This window comes from Chionomys nivalis, chromosome 23 (assembly GCF_950005125.1).
Source record: "Chionomys nivalis chromosome 23, mChiNiv1.1, whole genome shotgun sequence".
Classification (NCBI taxonomy): Eukaryota; Metazoa; Chordata; class Mammalia; order Rodentia; family Cricetidae; genus Chionomys; species Chionomys nivalis.
The window spans coordinates 13941139-13959124 of NC_080108.1; the positions used below are offsets into that span (position 1 = coordinate 13941139).

The 17986-nt window shown below is 41.8% G+C and overlaps 1 protein-coding gene across 2 annotated transcripts in view; it reads left to right on the forward strand.

Annotated features, from left to right (window-relative positions):
* Positions 1 to 17986, forward strand: part of Blm (BLM RecQ like helicase) — an 84567-nt gene that overhangs the window by 49768 nt on the left and 16813 nt on the right. For both annotated transcript variants that reach the window (XM_057756152.1, XM_057756153.1), the window contains 3 exons: positions 11316 to 11422; positions 12303 to 12463; positions 14330 to 14525. In XM_057756152.1, the coding sequence (XP_057612135.1) occupies positions 11316 to 11422; positions 12303 to 12463; positions 14330 to 14525 (464 nt within the window). The remainder of the gene's footprint in view (positions 1 to 11315; positions 11423 to 12302; positions 12464 to 14329; positions 14526 to 17986) is intronic.

Consider the following 17986-nt stretch of genomic DNA (forward strand, 5'->3'; position numbering starts at 1 on the left):
GTCCCTCCCTCCATGTGGGTCCCTGGGATTGAACTCAGGTTGTCAGACTTAGTGGCAAGCCCCTTTGGCTGCAGAGGCATCTTACTAGCTTTCGCTTACTCACCTTGAAACAGTGTCTTAAAGTGTAGCCCATGTTGTAGAACTCACTAGGTCTCTTGGCCTTAACTCAGATTTCTGTCTGTTTACCTTGGCATGAGGAGTTCAGGTGTGAAGCATCTCACCTATCTCAAAAAGATTATTTTCATCTTCTTGTTTATTTCATCTTTTGAGATGGGAATCACATGCATGTCAGACTATCCTCAAACTCTACGTAACAATGATGACCGTGAACTTCTGATCCTGCATTTACCTCCCCGGTTCTGAGATGACAGGTGTGTGTCATCATATGCCGTATGTGGTTGTGGAGATCCAGACCCAGGCTTTGCGTGTCTTAGGCAAGCACTGTACCAACTGAGCTGCGTCTGCAGCCCAGGAAGGTCTTCTTAAACAGTGGTTGTAGTGTGTCTGTGTTTTCACTCCACCCTGTTTTTCAGATGAGGTCAGGTGCGGGTTTTTCCGATCATTGGTTAATATGCCTCTTTGCTTGCCCCAGGTCTGTAGATTGAAGTCCCCAGTACCCAACAACAACCAAACACATGCGAGGCGAGCGAGTGCTTTTTTGTAAAAAGCAAGAGGTGCTTTGTTTGTTTGTTTTTGTAATTTTTTAGATTAATTTAATGTACACGAGTATTTTGCCTGTGTGTATATATGTGTTCCATGTGCATGCCTGGTACCTATGGAAGTCAGAAGAGGGCATCGGATCTCTATATACTGGAGTTATAGATGGTTATGGGCCACCATGTGAGTGCTGGGAATGGAACTTGGGTCCTCTACAAGAACAAATACTTTTAACTAATGAGCCACCTCTCCAGGGCAGCCCAAACAAATACTATCACCATTTTATGTTCACCAACTGAGACTCACAAAGCCCATTGTAAAGTGTAATTTAGAGCTGGAAAGCCGGCTCAGTGATTAAAAGTGATTGCTGCTTTTCCGGAGAACCTGAGTTCAGTTCTCAGTACCTATTCATAGCTGCCTTTATCCAGCCCCAGACCTCATGCTGCCTTCTGACTTTGAAGTGCACCCCACACACAAGATACATAAATAAAAAAATTAATTTTTTTAATATTTATCACTTAGAATGTGAATATTTCAGTAGCACAGTATTAGCCTAGAATACATTTAAGCCCTGGGTAAGTCCCTAGCATTGGAAAAAAAGTGGGAGGAGGAAGAAAAGTGTTTTAGTTCTTACAGAATTTATATACAGAGAGAATATGTATTTAATTTGAGACAGGGTCTCTATGTAACCATAGTTGTCTGGATCTCACTATGTAGACAGTCTGGCTTTGAACTCTCAAAGATTCCCCTGCCTCTGTTTCCCAAATGCTGGGATTAAAGGCTTGCACCACCACCTCCTGTAGTGTGAGCTGTTTTTGCTTATTCTATCACATTTACATGCATGTAAGTTATATAAATATATAAAAAATGTTATATACATCTCCTGAACCAAAATTTTCATCCGATTTAATTCTTAAAATTACTAGTTAGGGGCTGGAAAAACTGCTCATTGGATAACAGCACTTGCTACCACGCCTACTGACCTGAATCTGTTCTCCAGAACCCACGTGTTAGAGGGAGAGAACTTACTCTCACAAGTGTGCAGGCGTGCATGTGCACAACACACACACATAAGTGAAATCGCTGCTCATCCTTACTGGAGTAGTTACATGTCTGTGTTGCTTTCTTTAAATGCATACTTCATTTAGTATGTCTAAACAGAGTCTTGCAGTGCAGCCAGGGTCAGCTTCTCAAGTGACTGAAACTTCGGGAAATATACTACCACATCTAGCTTAAATATGTTTCAAAAATAATTTTAGGCATAAGCTTTTTATTGAGATTATATCTGTTAATGAGTTAAGAATTTTCTTTTTAGTTCACATATCTACAGATGAATTGATTCAGTTCATACATTTTTACTTTTAAGGGTGTAAGCTCTGGGAAATGTTGCTGACATAAACATGTAGATGGGAATGAAAAGCATTTTATTACAACAATAACACTCAATTATTCGAATGTCTTCTGAAACATATGCCAAAATTACATCATGATCTGTCATCAAAAATTATTTTTAATGATCTGTTAACTGGCATCTCAGTTAAGTATTCTAAATTTGGGGGGATATAAAAAATTGGAAGCTATTTTACTAACAAGCAATATTACTGTTTAGTGTTTTTTCTGGACCATATTCTGTTAAAGACTTTACTAGGTTTTATCTAATGAATGTAAGGTATTCTTTTAACTTTTTCAAGAGGAGCTACCCTTTATCTGATGTATTTGAAATATCTTGACAATATTTTCTCTTCACCTTTCTTAAAAAAAAAAATATTTAGTAAGGTTCCTGCTATATAGCCCTAGCTGTCCAGAAACCCACGATAGACCCGGCTAACCTTGAACTTAGATCCACTTACCTCTTCTTCCTGAGCTCTTTGGCTCCTGAGTACACATCTGGCTTGTTTTTGTTTGGTTGAGACTTGCAGCCTATGGTAAAATTTGCTGTATAACTGAGCTAGCCTTGAACTCCTGATCCTCCTGTCTCTGCCTCCCAAGCACTTGGAGTTACAGACATGTATTTATCATTTTCAGGCAAATTTGTCATTTTAAGGTCAATGTTTTAATACAGTCTTAGTCAAGATACAGTGAAATCTAGTTTGGGGTTTTTGGGGTTTTTTGTTTTTTGATTGTTTTTGGAGGGTTTTTGTTATTATTATTGTTGTTTGTTTTTTCGAGACAGAGTTTCTCTGTGTTGCTTTTTAGAGCCTGTCCTGGAACTAACTCTTGTAGACCAGGCTGGCCTCGAACTCACAGAGATTCGCCTGCCTCTGCCTCCCAAGTGCTGGTATTAAAGGCATGCGCCACCACCACCTGACTGGGTTGTTTGTTTTTTAAGTACTTGTTGAATTAATTCATGTGCCATAAAACTCAGCTATTCATAAGGTACAGTTGTGTGTGACTTTTACATTTTCATAGAATTATGTGCCTGTCGCTACAGCTTAAGTCTATTCTAGACTTCCATTATCCTCCAAAATGGAGTTGAGTTACGCTCATTTCTTTCACTGGGCATATTTGCAAGAATCATCTAGGTGTGTGTGTGTGTGTGTGTGTGTGTGTGTGTGTGTGTGTGTGTAGATCCCATGACCTCAGTGCCAGGTGAGGACTTGACCCCTGAGCTGTACATGAAATCTTAATTTTTCATTTTTGTGGTTGAAAAATTTTCATTTGTATAGGTGTTCCAAATTGTCTTTTTTCCATTTATTTTCTGGTAGGCACTGTCTCTAGCTGGGTATCTGGTGATCTCTAACATCCTATTTTCCAACAGGCAATGCAGGATTTGTTATAAGCAATAAACTCTGAGGTTCTGTTTACTTTTCCATCGTAACAAACTCATGAATGTTGCTCTCCATTAGTGACCTGCAGACCTTTTGTGGTAGAATGATTTGTTTGTTTTGGTTTTAATTGGATTTTTGATCTCCAAGTTTATGTTTAAATCTCATTTCATTTTATTTTTTTTTTTAGTAAAGGTTTATTTGACCAAATTAAGTAGTAAATAGTTCTGTTTTTCCAATTATGTCACAAATCAAACAAGTTCGGATTACATTCCAGATGTTTTTAATAAGATACATCTACATCATCCAACTCACATTTTTAACATGTGATCCAGTGGTTTATGGTGTATCCTAATTTATACACCATCATCACAATTTGAGAACTTTTTTTTGCCACTGAAACACTTCACCTAGCCGGGTGGTGGTGGCGCACGCCTTTAATCCCAGCACTCGGGAGGCAGAGGCAGGCGGATCTCTGTGAGTTTGAGGCCAGCCTGGTCTATAAGAGCTAGTTCTAGGACAGGAACCAAAAAGCTACGTAGAAACCCTGTCTCAAAAATCATTAAAAAAAAAAAAAAACACTTCACCTATTATCCATTTCTCCTCCTTTTCTCCACTTACCACACTAGCCCTAGGCAAACACTAAGATTATGCACTTTCTGTGCATAGGTTTGCCTATCCTGGGTGTCTCAAATAAACATTCATTCTATGTGTATATGATCTTTTATGAATGACCTCTTTAACTTTGTGCGTGTGTGTCTATACCATAGCAAGCATGTGGAGGTCAGAAGACAGCTCACTGACATTGGCTTTCTTCTTCCACATGTGGGTCCTGGGGATCAAACTTGGGTCATCAGATTTGGCAACAAATGTTTTACCCAATAAGCCATCCCTATCCCCTTGGCTACTTTTTAACAGATTATTTTTAAGATTTGTTGCTGGAGGGGTGGGAGAGATGGCTCAGCTGTTAAGAATACTTGCTGGTATTTCAGAGGACCTGGGTTCAATTCCCAGCATGCACATGGTGGCTTACAACTGTCTGTAACTCCAGTGCCAGGGGATCTGACATCTTCACACCAATGCACATAGAGTGAAATAAATTATTTTTTTTTAAAAAATGATTTGTTGCTGAAAAAATTCTCCATTGTGTTTTTTTAGTACCTTCTTTAGCCACTCACCTAATACTAGGATCGTTTCCATTTTGTTGGTTGTTAGGAATAAGGCTCTTATACGAGTTTTTGTGTGGGCATGTGTTTTCATTTCTTTTGGTGTACTCCTAACAGTTAGATTATCAGGTCATATGGTAGCTCTACTTCACTTTTTTTTTTTTTTTGCCTTGAAACCCAGTTTTATTCTTTTTTTTAATTTCTTTTATTTATTTTTTTTCTTTTTCTTCCCTCCCCCTCCCCCCACTCCCCACACCCCACTCCTCTCCCCCTCCCTCTCCAGTCCAAAGAGCAGTCAGGGCTCCCTGCCCTGTGGGAAGTCCAAGGACCTCCCGCCTCCATCCAGGTCTAGGAAGGTGAACATCCAAACTGTCTAGGCTCCCACAAAGCCAGTACATGCAGTAGGATCAAAACTCAGTGCCATTGTCCTTGGCTTCTCAGCAGCCCTCATTGTCCACCATATTCAGTGAGTCCGGTTTTATCCCATGCATTTTCAGTCCCAGTCCAGCTGGCCTTGGTGATCTCCTAAAAGATCAGCCCCACCATCTCAGTGGGTGGGTGCTCCCCTTGCAGTCTTGACTTCCTTGCTCATGTTCTCCCTCCTTCTGTTCCTCATTTGGATCGTGGGAGCTCAGTCTATTACTCCAATATGTTCATAGCAGCATTATTTCTAATAGCCAGAACCTGGAAACAACCTAGATGCCCTTCCACGGAAGAATGGATGAAGAAAGTGTGGAATATATACACATTAGAGTACTACTTAGCGGTAAAAAACAATGACTTCTTGAGTTTTGCATGCAAATGGATGGAAATAGAAAACATTATCCTGAGTGAGGTAACCCAGACCCAAAAAGATGAACATGGGATGTACTCGCTCATAATTGGTTTTTAGCCATAAATATAGGACAGTGAGCCTATAATTCGCGATCCTAGAGAAGCTAAATAAGAAGGTGAACCCAAAGAAAAACATAGTTATCCCCCTGGATATTGGAAGTAGTCAAGATTGCTGGGCAAAAATTTGGGAACTGGGGGGTGGGGTGGGATGGGGGAAAGGGGAGATGGGGAGAGAAAAGTGAGAAGGGGAGGATCGGGAGAACGGGGGAATGGGATGGTTGGGATAATGGAAAGTTGGATATGGGAGCAGGGAAGTATATATCTTAATTAAGGGAGCCATTTTAGGGTTGGCAAGAGTCTTGACTCTAGAGGGGTTCCCAGGGGTTCAGAGAGATGTACCCATCTAGGTCCTTGGGCAGCTGAGGAGAGAGAGCCTGAAATGGTCCGATCCTATAGCCATTCTACTTCACCTTTTAAAGATTTATTTATGGTGTGTTTGTGCATGCCAGCCTGTATGTATGTGTAGGAAATGATTCAGGTGCTTGTGAAGTGAGAAAGGGGAGTTCGATTCCCTGGAAGTAATTACAGGCAGTTTTGAGTTTCCTGTTGTGGGTGCTGGGTACCAAAATCAGGATTTCTGCTAGACTTACATGCTCTTAACCTCTGAGCCATCTCTCTAGCCCCTGCTTCACTCTTTAAAGAACTGTCAAGCTGTCTTCCAAAGAGGCTGCAACATTTTACATTTCCAACATCCATCTGTGCAGGTTCTGACTCCTCCATGTACATCCCAATGTTTAAATGAATGAAATACTCTCCTAAACATAAAATGTAGTTTAAAATGGGGAGCAGGGGGCTGGAGAAATGGCTCAGTGGTTAAGAGCACTGACTGCTCTTCCAGAGGTCCTGAGTTCAATTCCCAGCAACCACATGGTGGCTCACAGCCATCTATAATGAGACCCAGCTCCCCCTTCTGGCATTCAGGCACACATGGAAGGAATGTTGTACACATAAAATGGGGAGCAGGGAGACATAGTCATTCCTGTACACAGTTCCCCTGGCATTCCTATCAGTAGGAAGCCCACATCAGCTCACCTAATTTGGTGAAATTTCTTCATCATTCATATTTCTAGGCAGTTTTTTGAACAGGGTCTCACTAGTTAGCTTTGTCTAGCTCTAAACTCCATATCCTCTTGCCTGGTATTGAGTGTTTTTTAATGTTTTCAAGAGACTCAAGAGTCCTGCATCCTGTGGCAGTTTCGGGGTCAGCCCTTCTGAAGTGAGAGTCATGCCCACCACATTGTTGACATTATATCTGAAATCAGAAGCCCCAGTAAGTCTAGAATTCTCTGTTCCGAGTGATACTCTTTACCCTTAACAAAAATATGTAACACAGATAAACACAGGCAGCTCTGCCAAGGGTTTCTAATGCTCTGACAGGAGAAATTTCACCTGTACCCATGCCATAATTTGTCTTGAATGGGTGGAAGGTGAGATTTCATTGTATTTATTTAGAAAATAGAAAAAGGCTTATAAAGGGGGAAATGGGAAAGAAAGGAGTAACCAGCAGGATAACTGGAGTGCAGGACCATTCCCATGTCTGTTTTAGGGAAAGTAATATTAAAGCTGAGGCTTTGGGTTCCCTTAGAGCAGTGGTTCTCAACCTTCTTATTGCTGTGAATCTTTAGTACGGTTCCTCATGTTGTGCTGACCCCAACCATAACATTATTTTTCTTTTTTTTTAATATTTATTTATTTATTATATATACAATATTCTGTCTGTGTATATGTCTGCAGGCCAAAAGTGGGCACCAGACTTCATTACAGATGGTTGTGAACCACCATGTGGTTGTCGGGAATTGAACTCAGGACCTATGGAAGAGCAGGCAATGCTCTTAACCACTGAGCCATCTCTCCAGTCCTACATTATTTTCATTGCTACTTCGTAACTATAATTTTGCTACTGTAATGAATCATAATATAAATATGTTTTTGATGGTCTTAGATAATCCCTGTGAAAGGATCATTCACTATCCAAGGGGTTGCAACCTAGAGGTTGAGAACTTGCTGACTTAGAAGCATCTCTTAGAAAGTCTTGATGGCCAGGCAGTGGTGGCACTTTAATCCTAGCACTCAGGAGGCAGAGGTAGGCGGATCTCTGAGTTCAAGGCCAGCCTGGTCTACAGAGTGATGTGGGATTCCCCTCTGTATGCTCTGAATATGTTTTATTACCATTGATTAGTAAAGAAACTGTTTTGACCTATGGCAGGGCAGAATATAGGTAGGCGGGGAAACTAAGATGATTGCAGGGAGAAAGAAAGTGGAGTCAGGGAAGGCTGTGTAGCTGCCAAAGGAGAAAGATGCAGAACCTTATCAGGTAAGCCACAGCCTCATGGCAATACACCGATTAATAGAAGTGGGTTAATTTGAGATGTAAGAGCTAGCAAGAAATACACCTGAGCCATGGGCTAAGCAGTATTGTAATTAATATAGCTTTGTGTGATTATTTGGGTCTGGGTGGCTGAGAAACGAAAGTGCAGTCTCCATTTACAACAGAGTGCGTGAGTTCCAGGACAGCTAGAGCTGTTTACACAGCGAAGCCCTGTATTGGGGTTGGGGGAGACATGCATACTCCCTTTTTAGACATGTATGCGTGTGTTCGTCTAAACACATGTTGAAATATGGTTCAGAATTCTGAAAACAACCTAAGCTGAGGGGCAATTGAGAAGAAGGAAAGAGGCATTCAGATATTTGGAGCTCGCTCTCTCTGTCTCTCTCTGTCTCTCTCTCTGTCTCTCTGTCTCTCTCTCTCTCTCAAAACAGGGTTTCTCTGTAGCTTTGGAGCCTGTCCTGGAACTCACTCTTGTAGACCATGCTGGCCTTGAACTCACAGAGATCCACCTGCCTCTGCCGCCCGTGTGCTGGGGTTAAAGGCGTGCACTACCTACCACTGCCCAGCTGGAAGAACTTCTCATTTAAGGAGTAAGCAAAGGAAGAAAAGTCAGAGGTGTATGGTTGTTGTAGGGAAAGAGGGCCCGCTTGTTTTTTCTGGCTGCCCGGCTAGCTTAGCCCTGAAATAACCACACAGAAACTTATTAATAAAACACTGCTTGGCCCATTATCTCTAGCCTCTTATTGGCTAACTCTCACATGATTTAACCCATTTCTATTAATCTGTATATTGTCATGTGGCAGTGGCTTACTGGAAAAGATTTGGCATGTCTGACCCAGGCGGCTCCATGGCTGCTCCCTGACTCTGCTTGCTCTTCTCCTCTAGCTCTGTTTGGAATTCCCACCTTGCTCTATTCTGCCCTGTCATAGGCCCAAAGCAGCTTCTTTAATAACCAGTGGTAACAAAACACATTCACAGCATACAGATAGGAATCTCATACCATATGATGTTGGTTGTTTACTCTTTTACTCGTAGCTCTTTTGGGGGTCCATTACCCAGTTCCCAAATAAACACATACAAAAGCCTTTTCTTAATTATGAATGCCCAGCCTTAGCTTGGCTTATTTCTAGCCAGCTTTCCTAACTTATCCCGACTACCTTTGCTTCTGGACCTTTCCCTTTTCTTCTGTAAGATGCCTCTAGCATCTTCCCCTCCTTCCTCCCCTGTTCCTTCCTCTCTAGATTTCTTCTACTTATCCTCTCTGCATGCCAGCCTCGCCTGTCCTTTCTCCTGCCTCACTGTTGGCCATTCAGCTCTTTATTTTAGACTATCAGGTGTTTTAGACAGGCAAAGAATCACAGCTTCACAGAATTCAACAAATACAGCATAAACAAAAGCAACACACTTTAAAATAATATTCTACAACAGGTGTAGAGGGAAGATCCATCAGTACCTAGAGTTGTGAGTGAGTAGAGCGGATGGCCTGCCCACACCGTGGAACCTCAGAAATCTGCAGGACCACCACTGCACAAGTACTCTGAATACCACTGCCTGCTGCATATACACGTGGTGGGAGGAGAGAACCTAACCCGCACCTTTGCACATATTCCATAGACACTCACCATAATTAATAAATACATAAAGTTTTGAGCAATAAGAAATAAAACATAGCAGCAAATATTTGATAGAATGATGGCAGTAGAAAGAGAGGGCTGAGTATTAAAATGGGATATGTGACAGGATGGAACCGGATCTTCTGAGAAACCTGCATGGGAGGGAAAGAGGTAAAGGGGAGAGAATATAGGTCAGGCGAAGCTGTCTTGCCCTTGGAATGTGGTCCTCAGACAGGAGAGTCTAGGAGTACAGAAGATATGCAGAGAATAAGCTAAGGAAACGTGAAGGAGCAGATGGGAGCCAAGAGCAGTCACCTGGAGGAGGAGTGTGCATGTCAGAGTCCCTGCGCTTGCAGCCCAGAACAAAAGCAGAGTGGTCCATGTTCTCTCTGTGTATTTATTTAGAGCATGTGTATGTGCACTACCCCTTTTATCTTTTTAAGTATTTAAGTTACACTTATTGTATAATTTTACTTAATCATTTAACCGTCTCTGCTGTTTTGTTTTGTTTTGTTTTTGACACCATCTATTTTGCCATTTCTACTTTTAAAAAGAAACTGTGTATGTGCTGTATGCATACGGATGCAAGTATATGTGCTAATGTGTGCATTAACCAGAGGTCAGCGTGTCGTGTCTTTCTTTCCACCATAAACAAGACAGGGTGTCTTGATGAACTTGGAATTTACCCATTAGACTAGACTAATTGCTCATTACCTGGCTAGCCAGGAGAGTCCCTGGGATCCTCCTGTCTTCACCTGCCAATGGCAAGATTGCTGGAGCATGCCGCTGTGCGGAGCTTTCTGTGTGGGTGCTAGGGATCCAGATCCAGTCCTCATGATTGCATAGCGTCTCCCTTGACCCCACTGGATTCAGTCCACATCGACTTTGAGACTGTACTCTTGGTTTGTCTTTTCTTCTTATCTGCAGTCCAGATCTCCATCATCTAATCTGTAGACGTATCTTCTTCTTTATCACCATCTTTTTAATTCATTAAGTCTTAACCTAATGTCCATTTCAGTTTTCCATTATGTCACCTGCCGGGATAATGGTCTGTATAAGACAGCTTGTTGTTTTTTTTTGTTTTGTTTTTGTTTTTTTGTTTTTTGTTTTTTTTTTTTTTGTTTTTTCGAGACAGGGTTTCTCTGGTTTTGGAGCCTGTCCTGGAACTAACTCTTATAGACCAGGCTGGTCTCGAACTCACAGAGATCCGCCTGCCTCTGCCTCCCGAGTGCTGGGATTAAAGGCGTGCGCCACCATCGCCCGGCTATAAGACAGCTTGTTACTGAGGTTTGCATGGTAGAAAAAAATCAGTATTTAATATGTGAAGATGCTTCCTTCATTTCAACTGCTGTAACAGTGTCATAGACTGTGATTCCGACAAGAGAAATTTATTTCTTGTGCTTCTGGGGTCCCTCTCCCTGCTTTGTACTTTATGGTATTTCCATTGGAGCCATAAGTACTAGGGAGGGAAGGGCCAGTGAGGTCTCTGTTTGGGTGAGTTTTTTGTTCTTTTTTTTCTTTAAGATTTATTTTACTCTGTGTATGCACACATCCTTGTGTCTGTGGAGGCCAGAAGGAAATGTTGGATCCATTGGAACTGGAGTTCAGGTGTTTCTGAGATTTCTAATGTGGGTGTTGGGATCCAAATTCCAGTTCTCTGATAGAACAGTAACTGCTCTTAACAGTTGATCTAGCTCTCCAGCCCTTCTGTTTTTATCAGGACCTAATCTCCTTGGTGACTCTACCCTCCCCACCTGATTACCTCCCTAAGACCCCACCTCCTGATGCTATGGCATTGGGGGAAGTACTTTGGGTGAGAAACATTCAGTTATGACAGTGGGTGCAGCTGTATTTTCTCATGATACTTAAGTGTTATGTTTGGGTCTTTTAGGTTCAGCATGAGCTTTAATAGACACAATCTGAAGTACTATGTGTTACCAAAGAAGCCCAAAAAGGTAGCATTTGATTGCCTAGAATGGATCAGAAAGCATCACCCATGTGAGTACAGTCAGGTAATTACTTATGTCTAAAAGTATAGATTTTAAGTCTTTTATATATATACTGAACTACAATAGAATATATAAACTTGCATATTAAACATTTCTTCTTGCATTGTGATAGCACCAACTTGCTATTTGTGGGGAATATTATAATTTTGAAATCTCATTTGGTTCCATAACAATAAACCTTAGCAAAAAATATATTAAATATGCCTCCTACACACCTACATTATAATTCTTGGTTTCAGTGTCTTTTTCTCTGGTGTCTTATCAGTGTACGAATAACATAGCCCTTTGTTTTAGTGTCTTCTCCCAAGTGTGTTTGCCTTTGAGTTATGTTAAGTAAAATGAGATTCTGATGTTCATAACCATTTTCCATGTAACACATTTTCAACATCTTGATCATTTTCCCATGACTTTGTAAACTTAGGAAGAACTTTTAATTGTTATAGTGTGTTTATTTCGTAATTCTTTATCTTAATTATCCCCATATGTTTCCTATTGAGCTTTCATTCCAAAACTTTTGGCCTAAGTCCTTGTACCATTTTATTTCCTAGGTTAGCTTCCTAGAAGGAAACTGAGTCAAAGGGTATTTATCAGGCTCTTGATAATTGTGCCATGTTTCTACAAAATTCCTATCAGAGTAGCTCCCCATAGTTGAGTTGGTGCAGGACAGCCCAGGATTAGTCCAGGTTGCCTTGCAGGAACAGGGTTACAAGCTCAGTCTTATTTCCTGTGTTTATGAATCCCTTGCTTGAGCTCTTCTGTGTGACACAGCAAAGCTCTGTGTACAGGGCCCTGTGTTTTAAGACCACGGTGTAGATGTGTTCTTAAGTGAAAAACCCTGCTCCCTCAACTCTCTCTGGCTTCTTTGGCAGATGACTCAGGGATAATTTACTGCCTCTCCAGGAGGGAGTGCGACACAATGGCGGACACCTTACAAAGAGATGGTCTGGCTGCTCTAGCTTACCATGCAGGCCTCAGTGATTCTGCCAGGGACGAGGTGCAGAGCAAGTGGATCAACCAGGATGGCTGCCAGGTGATGCTTGCAGAAGTCAGCAAACCCTCCATGGTGGATCAGTAGCTTTGTCTGTAGATAATACAGTTTCTGCTTTGTTTTTTGAAACAGGTTCTTGCTATGTCGTTGAGACCAGCCTTGAACTCAGGGCAATTCTCCTGCCTCCACCTCTTTCCTAGCTTTGTTTTCTGTTTGTTTTATAAGGGGTGTGTGGTGTGTGTGTGTGCTACATGTTGTGTGAAGGTCAGAGACAACTTTCAGGAGACTGTTCTTTCCTCCCACAGTGTGGGACCCAGGTATGGAACTTACATCTTCAGGCTTAGCGGCTCTGAGCTTGTTTTTGTCCTAAAGGAAGACTGACAGTGATTCTGTGCTGCAGTGAATAACTAGAGGATGTTATGGAGAAAGTGAGACTGACCAAAGGAAGAGGAACTTTGAGAAAGAGTTGGCATTGTTTGGCTTCTTGGTGACCTGTACCATGTGCTTCACAGCCGTGTACTCAGCTAACACTGAGAGGGGCACCTCACAGAAGCTGCAGGTCACTCTGGCGGAGCTGGGGCCAGCATCTCTCACACGCACAGCCTTTTGCCAGCTTTCCTTCATTAGAGGCCGCAGTAAACTTTCTCTTTCCGGGGACATTTTCTTTTAATCAAAGAGCCTTCAGTTTAGATGGATGAGTAACCTTGAGTACATCCCGTGCTGGTAATATCCTGATTTGCTGACCCTATGCGTGTGGTTTGTAGTTCCTCTTTCAGTCATAACGGCAAAATCGTGTCATTAGTCTTAGTATGACTGCTAGATATTTCTGTCACTTTTGAAATGACAGCTTTATTTGTATAATGTAATTTTGCCTGAAAATACAATATTTTGGCCTTGGTCAAATAACTTGCAGATTTTCAGCAAAATAGATATCTTTTAAGATTTATTTTCTGTTTTTAACTGTATATATGGGTGGGGATGGGGGACAGAATATGCACATGTGAATGCAGGTGCTTCAGTCCAGAAGAAGTGCTGGATTCCCCTGGAGCTAGAGTTACAGGGACCATAGTGCTGCTTGCAGAGCCCGGCTTATTTTGTTTTAAAACCCGTGTGCGTGAGTGCGGGTGCCCGCAAAAGCCAGAAGAGGGTGTTGGAGCTCTTGGGGTTTCTAGGCAATTGTGAGCTGCTCAGCATGGGTGCTGGAAACTGAGCTCTGGTTCTCTGCAAACGCAGGTTATACTCTTTCACAACTGAACCGTTCCTCCAGATCTTGAAATAGATACTCTTGAAAACAATTTTGTCACGTTCCTAAATATTAACTATTGCCTAGCTTCCGCTAAATAATCTGTATGGGCCAAAGAAGACAATCCCTGGCCTTTCTGTTTTGTTTTTATGGGTTTTGTTGTTTTGTTTTGTTTTGTTTTTGTATAAGCAGCTTAAGGCTTTTATCTAAGTTAAATTAGATTAAAACAGTTAAAATTTCATAAGCTTTTACTTTGAAATCCCCTGTTGAAAAGTAAGTTAGTGTATGATCACGTGGAACAATGTGGAAGGCTGGTGATAAGCACCAGAGTAGACGAGAATGTCACTGTTCCTCAGTCACGGGAGGACCACCCAGGAGCTCAGCACATTGCTTACGTACCTTAACTTGGATGTCATGGCTATGTTAGCAGCACCCACCACACAGCCCTTTCAGAAACAGGGCAAACAGTCAGCACACAAAGGGCTGATTGCAGTTTGTTCTGGGTCCTTCAGATGGTAATACCAAGTCACACAGGAAGATTCTGCTACCCTAAACATCTCTTTACCTTCTTGGATCTGAGTAGAATTGCAAGTTATCAATATGAAAATCTCACCTTGTTCATGGTAAATACCAATGAGTCTAATAGGCTTTTATTTTCATACCAGGTTATCTGTGCAACAATTGCATTTGGAATGGGAATTGACAAACCTGACGTGCGATTTGTGATCCATGCATCTCTCCCTAAATCTGTGGAGGGTTACTACCAAGAGTCCGGGCGAGCCGGAAGAGATGGGGAAATATCTCACTGCGTGCTTTTCTACACCTACCACGATGTAACCAGACTGAAGAGACTTATAATGAGTAAGCCATGCACCTCTGCCCGTGTTACAGTGTTTGGATCCTGTTTTCATTAAATAGTCAAAGAAAGATAAAGGCTTTTAATACATATTGTAACGTTTATTTTAGCTCATTATGAAGGTACTGCATACTTGTTTGGTAAAGTCAGGTGACACTGGCAAGCACAAAGCAGAGCATTTCCAGACCAGACAGGCTGAGTCTCCAGGTAGTGACCTCTTTTAAACCCTCCTAGACCCAACACCATTTCCAGAAAAAAACAAAAAATAAAAAAGAGAAAATAATGAACTCTTGTACTATGACCCAGTTTAAGGGTTAGTTGGGGGAAAGCCAAGTATAGAAGCATATGGCTGGGTCTCACTAGGGAAGCTGAGGTAGGATTGTTGTTTGACCTAGGAGTTGAATACGAGGTTGGTCTGTCTCAGAAGAAGCAAGCAGAAGGAAAGAAGGGGCAATAGAAGCAACCCCTGTGCAGCAGCCCTCTTCAGTTTGTGCCTTTTCCATTAGAGGCTGGCAGCGTCTTGTATTTGGTATTCCCCTTTCCCAGATGCATGTGTTTTCAAATATAAATGGTGGTCTGCAAGATGTCTCGATGGTTAGATGCTTGCCACCAAGCTTGGTAACCTGGGTTCAGTTCCCCAAAAAATTGTCCTCTGGCTTTCACACATTGAGCTAGCACATGTACATACATGCACATATTTGTATGCGTGTGTGCGTTTACACACATAAATTAATGTCATTTTAAAAATAAATGTAAATACAATTATAGACTCATGTAGGTATATTGTATAATTGCTCCAATTACAGTCTTGTTATTTGGGGTTTACTAAAGCAATCTCCTTAATCGATATTTAAGTTATTATTTTGTACTGTTATCACCACATAGTGCTGGACAGTCTTGTACAGAGGTCTTTCAGCATTTGTAGAATTCTGTATAGAGGATAAATTTCAACTGTCTTAGTAGGTCAAATGAACCTGTATTTTATAATTTTATCATTTGTGTACCTTTTTTTCCTGTTGAAGTACTTAACTATGTTTTGTAACCCTACTCCTTTGTTTTTGAGGCTGCTGTCATTTACTCTGGCACAGATACTGAGCATGGGAAATGGCACTGGCTACACTGGGACTCTGTCACCTTTGTTACCGTTCTTATTCATGAGAGCTGGCTTTGGACGTGCAGTTGCTCCTGTGAAAAGAAGTGAGCCACAAATAGGTTCATAGCTTCAGGGAACAGACTGGCCCTGATGCACGTCACTTCACGTATGCACTTGCCGTGTTTGTTTGTTGGGTTTTTTTCTTGATTTTTCTTTTGAGATACGGTCTCATTTTGTATCCCAGGTTGGCCTAGAATGTGTGATTCCCCTACCTCAGTCTCTTCAGTGCTGTGGTTGCAGCAGTGAGCCGCCAAGCCAGCTCTGCATGCTGTTTTCAGTGCTTTGTCGCCGCTCAGCTCATTCTGTCTTTACCACAGCGCTAGAAGAAATGAGACGTAGAGCTAGAGAGCAGTGCTGTTGACATTCGTGTTGCCGATTTGTGTTTTTAAACAAAACCTGGAGAAGCAGTCTTCCGTTCATGGTGGCTTGCCTGAGTTCAGCCTTATGATAGGTTTATGCTTTCAATTGAGCCATGCTTTGAGTTTTTAGTTTTGGAATGGGGAGGCTTGGGGGAGTTCTAATTTTATGTGTATGTGTAAATCCCTGAATGTATATGTGCACCACTTATGTGCCTGGTACCTATGAAAATCTGAAGAGGGCACCAGAATCCCTGGAACTAGAGTTATAGCCAATTATGGCCTGCCATATAGTTGCTGAGAACCAAACCCACATCCTCTGCAAGAGAGCAAGTGCTCTTAACCACTGGGCCTTCACCCGAGCCCCTAATGCTGAGGTTTTTATGAGCTAGCAAAATACAGTCTGGTCTTCTCTTGTGGGATGTTAGCAGCCTTAGCTTGACGTCCGCCTTACAACCACAAGGGTCAGTCAGCAGCAGTTTATGGTCCGCTGTGTTCAGTCGTTTAGGTGCATTAAGTACAGTGTCCCATGTAATGTATTTTCAACTTAAAATAAGTGCATCAACATACGACCTTTCAGAACTCTAAAACATTTGTATTGTTAAGCAAAAGTCATTTAATAAGTATTTAAATCCTGGTATCCTAGCAACCGTTTGAAAAAATAGTGCTCAAAACTGGAAGGAAAATAGTAATTTTATTCGTAAGTAACTATGCTTGCCTATTAATGGAAAATATACACCAGTGGGTTTTTTTTTCATTTTAATAGATTTTCTGTGTGTGTACACATGTGTGCATGCACATGCGCGTGTGCAATGGTAGAGGACAACTTACATGAGTTGGTTCTTTCTTTTCACCATGTGGATTCCAGGAATTGAGCCCAGGTCATCAGGCTTAACAACAAGCACCTTTACCCTACTCAGCCCTCTCACCAGCCCCATGTCTCGTTTTAAACCTTGGAATCAAATAAGTTACTACCACTCCTAGTTTCTGTTTTCTGTAAGCTTGTATAGGACATGCTAGGGATGAAACCCAGGACCTTGCAGGAGCTCTACCACTGAACTACATCCCCAGTCCTTGGGGCTTTTTGTTGGGTCATGGTGGCTATTGGAGACAGGGTCTCACTATGTAGCTCTGGCTGACCTAGAACTCACTATGTAGACCAGGCTGACCTTAAACTTACAGAAATCTGTCTGCCTCTCCCACCTGAGTGCTAGAATAAAAGGCCAGCCCTGTCTTGTTTGAGATAGTGTCTCGCTTTGTAACCTAGGTGTGTATCACACTCAGCCCTCCCGCCTCCCCAGCTGGGGTTACAGGTGTGTACCTTCATGTTGTCACGTTTGTCTTAGTGCGTTGCTCATTTTATCACAGCACCTTCAAAAATTCCCACTTGACAGAGCCGTGACTTCACCAGAAGTATAATATAATGCGATGTTAAATCATGACCTACCTCAGACAACTAGTTTGGGTGGTGTTCAACAGATGTAGTTATTGCTATTTCCCTTAAATTTAAATCTGAGCTCCCTAGAGTCCTCTGGATTCTTGACCACAGTTTTAGAAGCCCTAGCTTCACTAGGAGTTCAGCTATGGGGACTGCCTGCTTCTTCTAGATACGCAGCTCCGCACATATCTACGTAAAGAGAAAGTGTAAAACAAATCTCTGTCATTGGGGATGATAAAGATGTAAAGAAAATTCAGTTTTAAAAAAGGAAAATTAAACAGTATAGGATGAAATAGCTTATGCCAATAATCTCAGTATTTTGGAGGCTGAGACAGGAGAATTTCACAGTTTCAAGGCCATCTTGGGGTACAGTATGAGACTTTGCCTCAAGAAGAGGAAGAAGAAATCCAACATTCCTATAAAATTAAAACCATGAGACATGAACTTGAGCATCCAGTGACCTGAAGTGTAGAAGGATGTCGTTGACACTGTGTTCTTAATAGCAGTGAGCTGCAGTGT